General features: G+C 59.7%; 1 protein-coding gene across 1 annotated transcript; it reads left to right on the top strand.

Annotated features, from left to right (window-relative positions):
* Positions 1–2,225: 2,225 nt before the first annotated feature.
* MORN4 (MORN repeat containing 4) lies at positions 2,226–15,472 on the top strand (the record flags this gene model as incomplete). Its single annotated transcript, XM_084635307.1, is given in 6 exon segments — positions 2,226–2,251; positions 2,253–2,355; positions 10,849–10,945; positions 12,359–12,473; positions 13,525–13,634; positions 13,852–15,472. Coding segments are annotated over 6 exon segments (600 nt in total). The 3' UTR covers positions 14,001–15,472.
* Positions 15,473–16,425: the final 953 nt, after the last annotated feature.

Here is a 16,425-nt window from a genome sequence, read left to right as displayed (position 1 = left end):
CCGCTCTGGCCACGCCCCCGGAAGCAGTCACGGTGCTCTCCGCGCCGGCGCCGACTCCTCCAGCTCCTGGCTGTGCTGGCCACGCCCCTTCCCCGAACCCCGCCCCCTGCCTACTCTGGACACACCCCTCCAACCAGTCACAGTGCTAACCACGCCTACTCCACCTCTTCAGTGCGCTGGTCACGCCCCTTCCCTAAACTCCTCCCACTGACTACAATTCCCACGTCCCTTTCTAGCCCCCCAGGCACCAACGTCCTCGCCCTAAACCTCTGGAAGGTGCCACCAGCACTCCGGTTCTTTCGGCCAAGCCTGCGCTTCCCCCAAATCCCCGCTTCACTGCACTGACCAGTCTCGTCCTTGAACTCTGGCCACGCCCCCTCCCTAAGCTCCTCCTACTCATTGCATCCAAACTCGATTTAGACTCATTGACTGCAAGGAGCCTCGCCGAAGGCGTCCTGCGGGCGGGTTGAATAGCTGGAGAGAGGCGAGGACTATCTATCCATGGGCAGGGACTCCGGTTCCCCGAGTCAATGTCACTGCCTCCCTCCACTCCTGGGACTTCTCCTTCTGTCCTACTGCACCTGTTAATGTGTTTTCAAACAGGGAGCACCAGGCCGCCCTCATGCAGATGCTCCCCACTTGTGACCTCTTCTGGGCTACAGACTGCAGGCTCTAATCACACCGAATCCCACAACCCCCACCCCCTGGTCTCTCTGGGGGAAAGGCTGCTACCAGCCTAAAGAGTGTGCAGTCCTGTGAGGCTATGCATGCTGGTTCTTTAACTTTGTAGCAGGGAGGCAGACCGGGAGGAGGCTGGGGAAGGTTCTGGACAGGAGCTCTGTGGGAGTGACAGAGTGGCTTTAGGGCGAGTACTGTTTCCCTCATTCTAATAAAGTTCCTTGTTCAGTGTTAGAAGAAACAGACTCTTTCTGAGATTCTTTACCATGGTCACATGAGTGCAGGCCTTAGCCTTTCCCGCCCTTCCGCCCCCATACAAGGAAACCCAGGCACTTGTGCATGCCATGGGATTTTCAGCCCAGGAAGTCTGGCTGATGGTTTTGGAGCGGGTGACTTGGCTAATGGGAGCAGTGCCCGCGCATAAACAGCTGGCCAGTATGTGTAGCTGTGCCAATTCATGCCAGTGTTCCCAGAGGGTGCCTAATGCCACAGCTGCCTTAGCCACAACTGCTCATCCAGACACAAGCAGGAAGGCATTTTGGAAATGCCCATGGGCAGCTGCCCAGAGGGAACCGCACTGACCGATCATACGATGCCCTAGTGTCTCTCTGGGCTCAGAGGCAGCCGCCCTTCCAAGGATGCTAACCTGTGCATCTGGTCTGAAAAGCTATGTGGGGCCTGGCACTCTGGGGTGATGGGGCTGTGGCTGGGGACCGGGCAGGAAGCTGGACCAAGGGGACGGGGCCGTGGCTGGGGACCAGGCTCTGGAGGGACAGGGCCATAGCTGGGGACCGGGCAGAAGGCTGGGCCCAGGGAACAGGGCTAGGGTTGCCAAGCATCCGGTTTTCCACTGGAATGCTCGGTCGAAAAGGGACCCTGGCAGCTCCAGTCAGCCCAGTGGGGGTGGCACCTGTGGGTGCAAGGACAGCACTTGGAGGCTCCCTGGCCACCCATGCACCTAGGGCCGAAGGGACCTGATGGCCGCTTTCTGGGAACCGCAGTACGCGCCCCCAGGACCCTGTATCCTGAAACCCTCCCACACCCCAACTCCCTGCCCCAGGCCTGAGCCCATATCCAAACTCCCTCCCAGAGCCTGCGCCCTGCCCCCCAACCCCCTGCCCCAGCCCTGAGCCCCACCCTGCCCCCCAACCCCCTGCCCCAGCCCAGTGAAAGGGGGTGAGCGCAGGGAAGGGACGTTGGTTTTGTGCAATGAGAAAGGCGGCAGCCCTACAGGGGCGGTGGCTGGGGAGCCGGGAGCCAGCGGAGGCCGGGGCCGCCCGCGTGCCCGGGGGAGGAAAGGCAGTTTGCCAAGGCAGAGATTCCCTCGCCCCGCACAAACATGGCCGCCCTAGGCGTTCGGCGGCGCGCCCCGCACAAACATGGCGAGATCGGGGCGGGGGAGTCTCTGCCGCTCACAGCGATGACGATTCTCGGGTAGAATCTTTGCCCCTCATAAAGATGGCGACTGATGACAGCGCCGGCGCTTCTGGCCAATGAGAAGCCGTGTTGCTACGGGTTGTCATGGTAACAGCCAATGACACGTGGAGATGGAGTCTAGTGTTGCTGCCCAAGAGGCCGGGTGGGCGGGAAGCCGGGCTGCCAGCGGCGCTGACGGCCGTCGATGGGGACCGGGGCCCCCAGTGGGGAGCGGCGCCGGTGGTGAAACGCGGAGTCCAGGTGAGGGGCCCCCCTGTGCTGCCGGGCCGGGGTGGGGGGAGGGGGTACAGGAGTGTGATGTGGGGGTGCGGGAGGGGTGCAGGGGGTGGGGTGGAGGCGGAGTAGGGGGAGTGGGGTACAGGAGTGTGACGGGGGTACAGGAGTGGGGTGGGGGGAGAGGGGTACAGGAGTGTGACGTGGGGGTTCAGGGAGTGGGGGTACAGGAGTGTGACGTGGGGGTTCAGGGAGTGGGGGTACAGGAGTGGGGGGTGCAGGTGGTGAGGTGGAGTAGGGTACAGGAGTGTGACGTGGGGGTACAGGAGTGGGGGTGCAGGTGGTGAGGTGGAGTAGGGTACAGGAGTGTGACGGGGGGTACAGGAGTGGGGGTGCAGGTGGTGAGGTGGAGTAGGGTACAGGAGTGTGACGGGGGGTACAGGAGTGGGGTGGGGGGAGAGGGGTACAGGAGTGTGACGTGGGGGTGCGGGAGGGGTGCAGGGGGTGGGGTGGAGGCAGAGTAGGGTACAGGAGTGTGACGGGGGGTACAGGAGTGGGGGGAGGGGGGTACAGGAGTGTGATGTGGGGGTGCGGGAGGGGTGCAGGGGGTGGGGTGGAGGCAGAGTAGGGTACAGGAGTGTGACGGGGGGTACAGGAGTGGGGTGGGGGGAGGGGGGTACAGGAGTGTGACGTGGGGGTGCGGGAGGGGTGCAGGGGGTGGGGTGGAGGCAGAGTAGGGTACAGGAGTGTGACGGTGGGTACAGGAGTGGGGTGGGGGGTACAGGAGTGTGATGTGGGGGTGCGGGAGGGGTGCAGGGGGTGGGGTGGAGGCGGAGTAGGGGGAGTGGGGTACAGGAGTGTGACGTGGGGGTTCAGGGAGTGGGGGTACAGGAGTAGGGGTGCAGGGAGTGGGGTACAGGAGTGTGGTGTGATGTGCAGGGGGTTGGGTGGGGAAGAAGGGTGCAGGAGTGTGGGGTTGGGGGTGCAAGTGGGGGAGGGGTTGGGGTGCAGGAGTGGGGGGTGCAGGGGGTCATTTGTGTGGGTCACCTGAGTGACACTTTTCTGGAAGCTCAGGGGGGTGCATGAATTCAGCCTCCTTGGATGGCAGGTGAGGTCATTCCGCCCTGGGCTGTCCTAGCAAGGGGCGCCTCTGGGTCAGTTCACAGGGATATCTACTGCTGCCCGGCTGGGGTGGGGGTGGAGCTTGGAGTGTCTCTGAGGCCGGTTGTAGTGGGGAGGGGGCAGATTGCTGCTAGAAGCGCTGTTGCACCCATTAGGCCAGGGGCTCTCAAGCTTTTTCTTTCCGAGGCCCCCTCAACGGCTATAAGAATCCCACGGCCCATCCGTGCCACGACTGGGTTTCTGCATATACAAACCAAGGCCAGCGTCAGGGGGCAGCAAGCCGGGCAGTTGTCCGGGGCCCCACCACAAACCTGTGAAGCTAAGTTGCTCAGGCTTTGGCTTGAGCCCTAGGCGGTGGGGTTTTGGCTTTCTGCTCTGAGTCCCAGCAAGTCTAATGCCGGCCCTGCTTGGTGGACCACCTGAAACCTGCTTGTGGCCCTGCGGTGGGCCCTGGACTTCTGGTTGAGAACCATTGCATTAGACAATGACTAGCATGCACACACAGTGTAGATTACATGCCAGATGCACTCACAGCTTGGTGGAATTGTTACTAGAGATACACGCCTCTTTTTGTGGGAGGCAGGACAATCCATGGTCCCCAAGCAGCTCCATTTCTCTCTCCTCCAGCTTTGGATCATGAATTCCAGTGTGGTGTCTGGATTCTGTGTATCTCCCCATGAAGCCATCCAAACTAGTGCTTCTCTGTGTCCCATCCCAACCCCTCCCAGGCCTCTCCTCCAGGCTGATGGGGGGCCTGTGAGCCTGAGAAGAGCACTGGCTGTTAATGACCTCAGCAGAGAGCACTCAGTCCAATTACCAGCTTGGCACTGACTAAGGACCATCTATCTTCTAGACAAGAAGCCCCTGCAGTCTAGCTTTGGTCCTTCCCAACAATACATCCTGCTGGCTGGGGAGCTCCCTGGCTCTCAGCTTCCATGGAGGTAAGCGAGTGAGCATCCTCTCTCTCGGAGGGAGCAGCCCACCCCTGGCCCAGAGCATGATGCTGATACATTCCCCCTTTAAAAAGCCCTTTCTCTTAGCTTGCATTGTAAGGCCTGCAGCTTGAACTGTCGAGCTGGTCCCTAAGAGGGGCAGCATGTGTGCGGGGAAGCATGGCTCAAGGGAGCTGCACACCAGGCTAGTGCTGTGCTGCGGGTGCATCTCTGGCTTCTCTTGGTGCCATTACAAGCTAATCATGGTTCTCTCAGGAACAGCTTTTTCCAAATGAGTGGCTGAGCCTCGATTTGAATGGAAATACTGATTAAACTCACAGCCTGTTTGGGTGTTGGCTTTTGGTTTTGCAAATTGAACTAGAAGGCTAGCGGCACGTATGGTATCATGGGGTTTGGAATTGTGGTTTGGTGAGTAAGTAAAGGGGAAAATGAGATGGAGTAGAGACTAAAGTGGGGGTAAGACATTCAAATCCCAATGTGCCTGTGAGTCAAACTGCGGCGCCTGCCCAAGCTGAGGGAACCAGGGGAAACAGGTTCTGATTTTTCACCACTGATGCTGCCCTCTGAATAGAGCCGTCAGTTTCCCTTCCTAGGTTTTGGACACTACAACAACATCTGGGGAACAGAGAAACCGGGGGGAGGGCTAAAGCCTTCTAAGTGGTTCTCACGGTAGCAGCATGCTCCTTGGGCTGAATATGGATTTGTGACACCTCTCCTGGCTACCTGTGTGACTGTTCTTAATATTTCCTCTGAATAGTGTGGGGGTGCCTCAGTTTCCCCTAGGCAGTTCTTAAGTATCTAGGTGGTGGGGTAAGGGTGTATGATCACTGCAGAGCCCTAGAGGGCAGGTGTGTGCAGGAGTCTGGACACAGAGAATGGCCGACACCCTGTTTCCTGGCAACTGATGGCCTGAGCAGTTCCCCCCTGCAAGGTGAGATACTAAAGGGTTGGAGAACAAAGGAATCCGGTGACCTCCTGGCCCCGGAAAGGAACAAAGCCCAGAGGAGGAGGGGCTGGAGAGAGTTTCAGTTTGAGGCTGGCTGGGGACATGGAGTGAAGGGCAGACGTGATTGTCTGGCTCACTGCCCCCCAAAATGGACCTAGCTGACGGGTCCTGTTCTCTGCACCTACAAGCTCTGTGTTAGACCATGTTCCTGTCGTCTAATAAACCTCTGTTTTACTGGCTGGCTGAGAGTCACGTCTGACTGCGAAGTTGGGAGGCAGGACCCTCTGGCTTCCCCAGGACCCCGCCTGTGTGGACTCGCTGTGGGAAGCGCACGGAGGGGCACAGGATGCTGAATGCTCCGAGGTCAGACCCAGGAAGGTGGAAGCCGGGTGAGCTGTGTGTCCTGCAGACAGGCTGCTCCCAGAGAGGAGACTTCCCCAGAGTCCTGACTGGCTTCATAGGGAGCAGTTTCAGAGCATCGCCTGGAGACTCCGTGACAACCTGGCAGAGTCCTCTTCCCACCACTCCCTGTCCTCACTGAAATGAGCAGAGTAAAGTCATCTCTCTCCAGGGCAAAGTGCAGCTGGGACTTACAGACTCACTGACCTCTGAGCTGGAAAAGCCATGTTCGACCCTCTCTCCATTTGCTGGAGTCCAGCATGACCCCAGCAAATCTCTTCTCCTCTCTCAGTGATCTCCATGTGGGCATGGTTACTGTCCAAGGGCCTGACCCAAAGAATCCCCAAGAGGACATGGTTCTCCACTTGGCTCCTTTTGAATCTGCATTTCTAATTGCGCTGCGGGGAGAGAGCTGGGGTAGGAAGACGGGACTCTGGTGCTGGAAGCTCTCTCCCGTCCCCTCCCTGGTACTGCACTGAGGCCTTGGGAGGCCTGGTTCTCAGTCTTACTGGTTGGTCGAAGTCTGAGTAGAGAAGCCCTGGGATTCATTGGCAATGGGCTCCAGAGCTTGGCACGCTGGGCTCTCAGTCCAATGGCCCTTGTGAGAAATGAATCGTTGGGTTATTGGAAACTCACGACCACAAGGGTCACTGATTAGCCCCCTTGTCCTCTCACCCCTACTGGGGTCCTGTAGGGCAGAGCAGAGGCCCACTGGGAAGTCGGGGGCACCACTACTGCTCATGCAGCACCCTCCAGAACTATCCTGGCACCTCTCGCCCCCTCCTCCCTCTGGCAGCCTGAGCTCCATGGCTGCAAGATTTCTCCCTCCCTCCTCTGGGAAGCAGGAGTGCTGCCGGCACAGCCCTGGCAGGGGGATTTGATAGTTACTGGGACAGAGCCACAACAGGTGTCAGTGCTGGGAGCCAGTGGGACATCCTACATCAGCAGCCGTGATTTCATTGCCAGGGCCAGAGAGTGTCCTCTGCCTGCCCTTCCCCACATCGGAGCACTTCATTAGATAGGGACGGGAGGTGGCCTTTGATACTCAGCAGGAGCCCTGTGCCTCCAGGGAGCAGCAAGCCGAAGCCAGAGCTCGCTCCGTCTGGGAGGACAGAGCAGGGATCCTTGCCCTTCGAGTGAGATGACTCTCCACTGTTTCATGGAGGTGCAGCCCTGTTGGGCTTTGACTCCACGCTGATGAAACAAAAGCCACAGGCAACAGCAACCTGAACCGAGCACACAAACTGGTCACTGCTAGCTGAGGAGCAGGGATCTTCTGCCCTGAGGTGGTCACCGGTGCGCAGCTCTCAGATTCCCGTCTCCTCTGTGGGCCTTCGGCATTTCCTGGAGTCCACTCTGGTCCCAGCACAGGGCACCTCCAGGGACAGGAGCCATAGTCTGTGCCCTTCTGACCAAGGCCTGGGTTGGGCAAGATGTCGGACTCCTCTTCCAGGGCAGTCTGTGCAAGATTCTCCAAGCAGCAATCTAGGATACACAGACTCAGTGAGGCCCAGCCTCAACCTTATTGAGAGAGGATCAGTAACACCCAGGAGGTGGCTGGGCCCTGCTCCCTGAGCCATCTGGCAAGCTAGCAAATACAGGGGAGTGCTCTCCCTCAGCCTCCCACAACCCACGTCTACACTGGGGAAGCACAAAGGGTTAACTAACGTGACTTAGCCCCTGCTGTGGACATGTCAGGCCATCTGGCCAGGGTTAGCCCTGTGTCCATGTGAAGCACAGAGTTGAACTGGTGAATGCAATCCCTAATGCAAGGACTGAGAGGGCCCGCCAACCCTCCTCTCCCTGCAGTCTCCCAGTGCATGATCCCGGGCCTTGAGAAGATGTCTGATATCCCCGTGGCCATGGAGTTCCTAGTCAAATCCAGCTTTTCACAGAAGGCGTTTGCCCGGCTCTGCTGGTTTATTCTCCTCTCCCCAGGCTTATATTCAGCACCTGATACACCTGGCCTTTGGTGTACACCCAGGCAAACATCCTGCCTCTGTGCTTGCTGTGACTCTCCATTGGGGCGTGAAGAGTCTAGAGGTGTTATGGAGAACTGGTCAGCTGGTAGCTTGGCTGGCTGGAAATCCCCCCACCCCCCAGACCACAGTGGTTGGTTCTACATTGCTATTGACAGGATCTGTTAATACAGAAGTCAGTTTTTCCCTCAAAACCCAGCAGTGTCCCTGTACAGCTGCCATTTATGGGAGGGTTATGGGGCTGTTCTATGGACCAGCACCAGGTGGGGCACAGTTTCCTCTTATTTACCTTGGGACTTTGCAGGTCTGGAACCTGACATCTGGGGAAGAAAGAACCAAACCAAGCAGGTCTCCAGTTAATGTATTGGGGACAGGTCCTGCTTTGAGCAGGGGGCTAGACTAGGTGACCTCCTGGGGTCCCTTCCAACCCTGATATTCGATGATTCTATTTTATTTACTAAATTCAGCAAAAAGCATGGACAAGTCACATTGAGAACGTGGGTTAGTAGCAAGCAAATTAATGTAACTGTCACGGAGTCCCTGGGCGATGCTCTGGAACTGCTCCCCATGAAGCCAGTCAGGACTCTGGGGCAGTCGCCTTCCTGTGAGCAGACTGTCCCCAGGGCAAACAGCTCACACAGCTTCCACCTTCCTGGGCCTGACCTCGGAGCATTCAGCATCCCCTTCTAACACCGTGCGCTTCCCACAGCGAGTCCACACAGGCAGGGCTCCTGGGGAAGCCAGAGGGTCCTGCACCCCAACTTCACAGTCAGACGTGACTGTCAGCCAGCCAGTAAATCAGAGGTTTATTAGACGACAGGAACATGGTCTAAAACAGAGCTTGTAGGTGCAGAGAACAGGACCCCTCAGCTGGGTCCATTTTGGGGGGCAGTGAGCCAGACAACCACGTCTGCCCTTCACTCCAGGTCCCCAGCCAGCCTCAAACTGAAACTCTCTCCAGCCCCTCCTCCTCCTCTGGGCTTTGTCCCTTTCCCAGGCCAGGAGTTCACCTGATTCCTTTGTTCTCCAACCCTTTAGCTCTCACCTTGCGGGGGGGAGGGCCCAGGCCATCAGTTGCCAGGAAACAGGGTGTCGGCCATTCTCTGTGTCCAGACCCCTGCATACACCTGCCCTCTAGGGCTCTGCAATGGTCATACACCCTTATCCCACCACCTAGATACTTAAGAACTGTCTAGGGGAAACTGAGGCACCCCCACAATATTCAGAGGAACCATTAAGAACAGTCCCGCTTCGTCACAGTAACGATCCAGGTTATTTAATCCAACAGATCCCTCTGAGATCTGCGTGATACTGTGGGAAGGCAGCCGTCCTGCGTAGCCGTCAGCCCCAAGGAGCAGCATTATGAATCTCCATGCCAGTCAATAGCTTTGTTCCTGACAAATAGTGATTTAGGGAGGGCCAAAATCACCCCCCAGCCAAATCTGCAGGCAGTTCCGTGTTCTATTGGGACATTTCATTTACAATTCAAATGACAAATGTAGGTGAAAACCAGGTGAGTTCTCAGGATTAAACACAGAGCTCCTAACCCAGGAGATATGCATGTGATCTCCTAGGCAAGGAGGTTGTTTCCCCTAGGGCACTCAGGTGTTTGAGGAGCTGTTGAACAGGTGCCACTCTCCTCTAACTTCTCTGGGGCCCAGCCCCACTGCACACCTGTGTGCTTGCTACCAGCCATGTGCTGAAGCTTAAACCCTACATGCACAAATGCGGGGGTAGCGGCAACCCTCTGCTGGTAAGTTGGAAGAGAAGAGCAAACCCCAAAGGTTGATTCTTGCGCAGGATGGTTGTCATGACTCTCGGTTGGTTCAGCCACTGGAAGCTGGGATGGGGTAATACCCAGTGCTTTTATCACTGATTCAGAAGTTCTTGCTGGCTCCTAGAGATTACTTGCTGGCAGGTGTCAAAGACTCCTACCCTTCCCTGGCCAGGTGGGAGGGTGGGGGAAGCACAAGCCTCTCTGCCAGCATGGTGGAATCAGGTGGCCAGAGACTCCTGGACAGGAGCAGCCAGGACAGGCAACCAAAGGGTGGCCTGGCTGCCTTCTCCCCTTTGGAAGCCCCTCAGTAAATCAGAATGGGGCCCTCCTCACCCGAGATCACAGGATCACCAAAAGGGCTTGATTAGGTCTCCCTTATGCAAATGAGAGCCTGCCCACTGCAGATACTGTAGGCCCCAAATCCAGGAGTCTGTCCAGGCAGTTGGCAGGTCCCCAGGTATTTTGAGGCTCAGGCGACTGGCCATATCTCAGCTGGCGTACGACAGTTGACTCCAGAGTCATTCAAACTGTAAAGCTGGCTGTGAGCTGGCCCTGAAATGCTGGGCAGACCCGGTTCCCACGCTCGCTCAGCCGTGCACAGAGAGCGACATGGCATACGCCTTCCCCCATCCCTTGGTGCTCAGCTTGGAGCAGAGTTGTTCGCTCTGCGGAATCCAGCGAGAGCTTAGTCTCTAACTCAGAGCAGGAAGTCTGTTCCTCCTCAGCTCCCAATCCAGAGGTGCCATCTTTACCTGCAGGGAGCTCCTTAGCCTTCCTGCCCACACAGGCACCTTATCTGCTCAGGGGATGGAGGGATGTACGGTTACAGGGCTCGTTCCTCCCCCGGTCTAGGCAGCTGCCAGCCCATCTGGGGGCTGCAGCGTGGCGATGGAAGATGCAATGTCAGGTCAGCTGGAAGGGCTGCTGGCCCAAGGGGGTTGAGCCCCCGTCATCTCCTGACTAGCAATGTGCAGAGAGGGCATCCCCTGGCAGGTCAGTCCGGCTGGTGGGTCCTAGTGACAAGCCTCAGAGAGGCACTGGGGTTGGGAGGAGATCTGAGAGATCCAAAGGGAATGGGGAAGTGCTGGCCGGTGCTAGGCAGAGGCCAAGGAGCTTGCATTGGGCGTGGAACGCGGGGAGCTGTGGGGATGGGACATGCTTTGGGCAGAGGGAGAGCTTCATGCAGCCTGGCCTGGAGCAGGGCACTAGGGTCAGGGTGAGGCCTCAGAACAATGGCAAACAACATAACCTGGGCCCTGCACATCCAGCAGGCTCCCAGCCAGCCAGCAACGTGCGTCTCCCCCCCAGCACCTATTGGGTGTTCTCACCTCCCCTTCCTTGCAGGTGTCATCTCACCCTCCAGGACCTGGCAGCATGACCTTGACCAAGGGCTCCTTCACCTACTCCAGTGGGGAGGAGTACTGCGGGGAGTGGAAGGAAGGTGAGCAGGGGTGCAGTGCCATGGCCCAGCTGTGTTTCCCAGCTGGCCCGTTCCATTACCCTCCCCTGACTCCACCCAGATGGGCTGCAAACAGCCCCTGCCATCTGTGCTGGGCACAGCCTGCCAGCTTCCCCTGCAGGCGGGGCTGGGAGAGGTACCTGCTCCAGTCGGTCCCACAGGTTGTATGGTGCCCTCCTTCCCTGCCAGCTTCCAGCCTGCCAGCTTCCCCTGCAGGGCTGCTGGGAGAGGGGAGCCTGCCCCGCTCTACGTGACAAGGCTCTTGGTGCCAGGCCCTTAAAAATCAGTAACCCAAGTTCTCCCCAGACAGCGTCTGCCCCTGCCCTCCCCAGGCCCTTGTCTGCTCCCCAACTCCTGGGACAGGGCAGCCTGATCTCCTGCCTCCCCCCTTGGCCTTAGCCCATGAGACTGGGGAAGAGCAGTGTGTCCCTGTGGGACCACTGGCTGCCAGGGAGCCCTGTGCCTGTCAGTGTTGGGGCTGCCCTCTCTGGGGAGCCGGGTGTGCTGTGGGGAGAGCTGGGTCTGTCTATACAGCACGTGTCACTTCTGGCTGCCGAGCAGCACTGCCAGACACTGCCCCCAGGGTCCAAGCCCCTCTGGCAATTGCCATTCCTCTAAGGGATGAGAGCAGGCCGAGTGACCTCTCCCCCCACTGGCTCGGGCCTGGGGATTCCTGAGCTGCATGCGCCCTGCCCAGGCAGCCCTGCCATGGCACCGGGAAAGCTGGCAGCAGCCCTGGAGCAGCCTGTGTTTGGGGATGTCTGCCCCAGCACCCGGCAGCTTCCTACCAGTGTGGACCATAAATGTGCCCTGTCGGGATGCCCTTGTGGTCCCCTCCTCCTTCTCTCCCTTCACCCTCCTGTGTGTCCTGGTGAATGGCAGATGCCTGCCCCATGCGTGGATTGGCCCCAGGGGGGCAGGCAGGGAGGGCAGGAGAGGCTGCTGTAACAAAGTCCAAACCCTCCTGCCCCACTGGCCTGGGGAGCTGATTGCGTAGAGCCCAGCCGTGAATACAAGCTGCCTTCCCCTGAATCTCTCGGGCTCCCTTCTGCCTGTCCCTGGGCACCGGCAGAGCAGCCATGAGTGCTGGGGTTCCTGGCTCTGTCTGGCAATAGATACTGAGCACGGGCCCCAGGAAGAGATGGACCCCGCTGAGCCTGGCTGGGAACAACCCAAACCTCCCCAGCTGGGCCAGCTCTGGGAGCAAGCTTAGCCCTGGGTTTTCCCGTATGGTCCTGTGGAGCCCAAGTGAGGCTTCTATGACCCCCAGCACTGCCCTGCAGTGCCCTGCCCATCCCTGCACCTGTCCCTCTGGTCCCCTTCTGGGGGGATGGGCCCTGTGGCCCCTTCCCCGGGCTACGGGCGCTGGTGACACTGCCTGCTCTTGTTGCCTAGGCCGCAGGCACGGCGTTGGCCAGCTAACGTTTGCGGATGGCAGCACCTACCTGGGTCACTTTGAGAATGGGCTCTTCCATGGCTGCGGCGTGCTCACCTTCTCCGATGGCTCCAGGTTGGTACAGCGCCTTGCTGGGTCTGCCCTGGGCAGCTTGGGGCAACTGGCCTTTCTCTTCCGTGGGGACTGGGGATGGCTGAGGGGTGCTGGTGCTGAGTCACGTCTGTACCCTCTCACCCCACGGAGACCCTCTCCTCTCTGCTCCTGCCTACTCGCCTTCCCCCTTCAGCTCTGGAACCTGTGGGTGCTGCTCCTCCATTACCCTGTTGGGGGCCAGCCACACTCCCTGCCCACAGGGCTGCTGTGGACTGGCGCTGCCAGCTCCTGCGGGTCTCGGGTATAAGAGCGCCCCAGTGTCCCATGCCTGAGCAGCTGTGAGGCTGGGGCTGGCGGGGTGTGGCCAGGGTGCCTGATTCATAGATACTAAAGTCAGAAGGGACCATTATGATCATCTAGTCCGACCTCCTGCACAACGCAGGCCACAGAATCTCACCCACCCACTCCTGCGATAAACCCCTCACCTATGTCTGAGCTATTGAAGTCCTCAAATCGTGGTTTAAAGCCTTCAAGGTGCAGAGAATCCTCCAGCAAGTGACCCGTGCCCCATGCTGCAGAGGAAGGCAAAAAAACCCCAGGGCCTCTTCCAATCTGCCCTGGAGGAAAATTCCTTCCCGGCCCAAATATGGCGATCAGCTGAACTCTGAACATATGGGCAAGATTCACCAGCCAGATATCCAGGAAAGAATTCTCTGTAGTAACTCAGATCCCACCCCACCTAACATCCATCACAGGCCATTGGGCCTATTTACCATGAATATATAAAGATCAATTAATTGCCAAAATCATGTTCTCCCATCATACCATCTCCTCCATAAACTTATCGAGCTTAATCTTATGGTGCGGGTGGGCTGGCGGGGCGCGGGCAGGCGGGGAGCCTCAGGCGGCGGGGCAGGCGGGGAGCCTCGCGGGGCGCGGGCAGGCAGGGAGTCTGGCACTGCGGGGTAGGTGGGGACCGTTATGCTGCGGGGCGGTGGGGGCGGGCGGAGAGCCAGATGCTGCGGGGGCACAGGAGGGGAGCCTGACGCTGCGGGGCTGTCTATCTGTGCAGGTACGAGGGGGAGTTCATGCAGGGGAAGTTCAATGGAGTCGGAGTTTTCACGCGCTACGACTCGATGACCTTCGAGGGCGAGTTCAAGAGCGGGCGTGTGGACGGCTTCGGTGAGTCCAGGCAGCCCCCGTGAGCAGCTGCAGCCCCTGCCAGCAAGAGCAGCGGGACGAACAGTCTGGGCAGAGCCAGGCAGGCAGCCCTGTTCTCCAGCATGGCCCCCATTGCCCCCCTGCTGCCCCACTCCTAGACCCTGCTCTCCCACCACCCTGCCCCTCCCTGGTGTGTGCAGCTCCCTTCCCCATGACTCCCTGCTCTTCCCTCCCCCAGGGCTCCTGACCTTCCCCGACGGCTCCCATGGGGTGCCCCGCAGCGAGGGCTTCTTTGAGAACAACAAGCTGCTGCGGCGGGAGAAGTGCCCGGCCGTGATCCAGAGAGCTCAAAGTGCCTCCAAGTCCGCACACAACCTCCCGGCGTGACCGTGGTGCCACGGGACTCCGCCGCCCACCCACGGCCCCTCCTGCCGCTGGCCGGCCTGGCTTCCAAGAGCCTGCGGGGCAGGAGCTGCGGTGCTCAGCTGGGGGCGGGGGCGGCGTTGGCACAGCTCGTCACAGGCCCCAGCATAGCTGGCCACCTCCCTCCTGCTGGCTGCAGAACTTCCTCTGAGTGCCCACCTCCCAGATCCTGGGGGCTCTGAGTGCTGCCCCCCACTGGGGGGAGACAGGAGACCCCCTTCCCTGGGGCTTTGCTCACTGCCTTGGGGCAAGCAGTACCGCAGGGCCCTCCATACAGACCGCTGGGCACAGCCCCTGTGGCCAGCCCTGCTGCTGGGCTGTGTGGGGCAGTGGAGGGGCAATCTGCCAGGGCCGTGGTGCCTGTGCTTAGCAGGGGATGTAGCTGGGAGCTGCTGCACCTGCTTTCTCAAAGCCAGACATGATGGGCTGGGGGTAGTGCCCAGTCTGTGCCGCTCAAGCTCAGCGGGAATAGTGCCCCTCCCCAGAAGGTTGCTGACCCAGGCCTGAATTCACTGGTGGGGTATGGTGGCTGTGGCAGGGAGCTGGTATCTCCCTGCACCTTTTTGTCCTGATGCTGAGGGCAGGGCAAGCCCCCCCCACCTCTTCCCTTGCTCTGCGCATCCTGGCCCCATGGCCTGTGCCTCCCCCTCAGCTCTCCCAAGGGCGTATGGCCTGAGCAGGCCCAGGTCTCCTCCCAGCTGGCCTCTCTGTGTCCCGGGGGCTGTCTGGTCACTATTGCCTGTCAGTGCCTTGGCACAGGTTCAGGCCAGGGCTGTGATCAGAGGGCACTGTGTAGCCCCAGCCCTGAGCTATGCCCATGGTTCCAAGCATCTCAGCCTCCTCCCTCATTGCTGTGCTGACAGGCCGCACTGTGGGGCTGGTGCCAAGGGCTCCGGCAGGCACCGGGCGCTGTGGGTCTGCACTGCCTGGGGTGAGCTTTTCACGCTCCCGCTGTCCCTTGAACCGACTGGGGGCTTAGTCTCCATTCAGCCCTAGTGAGCACTGGGGCCTGCCGTGGTGGGACCGTGTCTGTGCCAGTGACTGGGGGGCTGCAGGTCAGGGCAAGGGGCAGAGGCAGAGCCCAGCAGGGCGAGGAAGAGCAGGGGCTGAGGGGCACCAGCAGTGTGAGGTGGGGGAGCCAGGGCTGGGCTCACGGGTCAGCGAGCAGGATGGGGGGCACCAGCAGAGCTGCACACAGGACTCCCCCCACGCGGCCTCCTTGTCTCCAGTGTCGGTTCTCTGCTGGGAGCAGTAGCTGTCACTCGTGATGCTGGTGCAGGAAGGGAGCCCGGGGCCAGGCCCGGCTGAGAGCTGTCTCCTCGCAGAGCGGGGTGCCTGTGAACTGCCCGCTCCGTGCTGCTACTGCCCTCGTGCCTTGCTGTGTCCTACACCGCGCCGCCCCCGCGGGGCCTCGGTGAATAAACCGCTTTGCCAAACCTGCCCTGCTGTGTCTGGTTCTGTGAGGTGGGCTGGGGCCAGGCCTGCCCATCCCTCCCTTCATCACCCAGCTGGGGGAGGCGACCCCCCAGGGGTTTTCCCCCCAGCCCTTCCCAGGTTTGAGCACAGGGAGGGGCCTGGGGAGGGGCCCCCATTCTCCCCCCCCCACAGTCACTGCCCCCTGTGACGCAGCAGGGAGGGGGGAGGGTTGACCTGGGAATGTGCCCTGGGGATGGGAGACCTGAGAGCCTGTCACCTGAGCGGGGAGGGGGAGGTAACACCTCTGCCCAGGAATGTGAACAGAGGCTGCAGGAGAGAGCCTGCTTGGTGGGTTTTTGGTTTCAGTTTAGGGCTGGGTGCTGGAACACAAGGAACCCCAGGGCTGGGGTCTAAGCTCCCTGCCTCCCAGAAGGACTTGACTGAGGGGTCCTTGTTGTACCCACAAGCTCTGTTTTAGACTGTGTTCCTATTGTCAAATAAACCTTCCGTTTTACTGGCTGGCTGAGAGTCTCAGTGAATCCCAGGAAGAGGGGTGCAGGGCCCGGACTCCCCCACACTCCATGACAACTGGTGGCAGAGGTGGGATCTACTGCACCCCATGAACGGCGTTTTCTGCAGTAAGTGACTGGGGAACAGTAAAACGAAGGGGAATTGACGGGGACCAGGAGTGTTGAAGATTCAGAGAGAGACGGTTTCTGGGGGTGGTTAACCCCTAGGAGTGTGTGACCAGAGAGAAGGACTTTTGCAGTAACAGGGTCCCCCAGGGGATTGCAGCGAGCGGTCCCAGGGGCGGAGGAGTCTGCAGCTCGACCTTGGCAAAGAGGTGGTGATCTCAAGAAGGACTGGCACACGAAGCGTTTTTCCTGGAAACGGTAGAAAGCTGCCCGGCCTGCGAGTGGCCAGCAGGGAGATGTACGCTAAACGCCTTAAGAGCGACCTGGTGGAGATGGGC

This window comes from Lepidochelys olivacea, assembly GCF_965140295.1.
Source record: "Lepidochelys olivacea isolate rLepOli2 genome assembly, chromosome: 7".
NCBI lineage: Eukaryota > Metazoa > Chordata > Testudines > Cheloniidae > Lepidochelys > Lepidochelys olivacea.
This window is presented reverse-complemented; position numbering and strand designations above follow the sequence as displayed.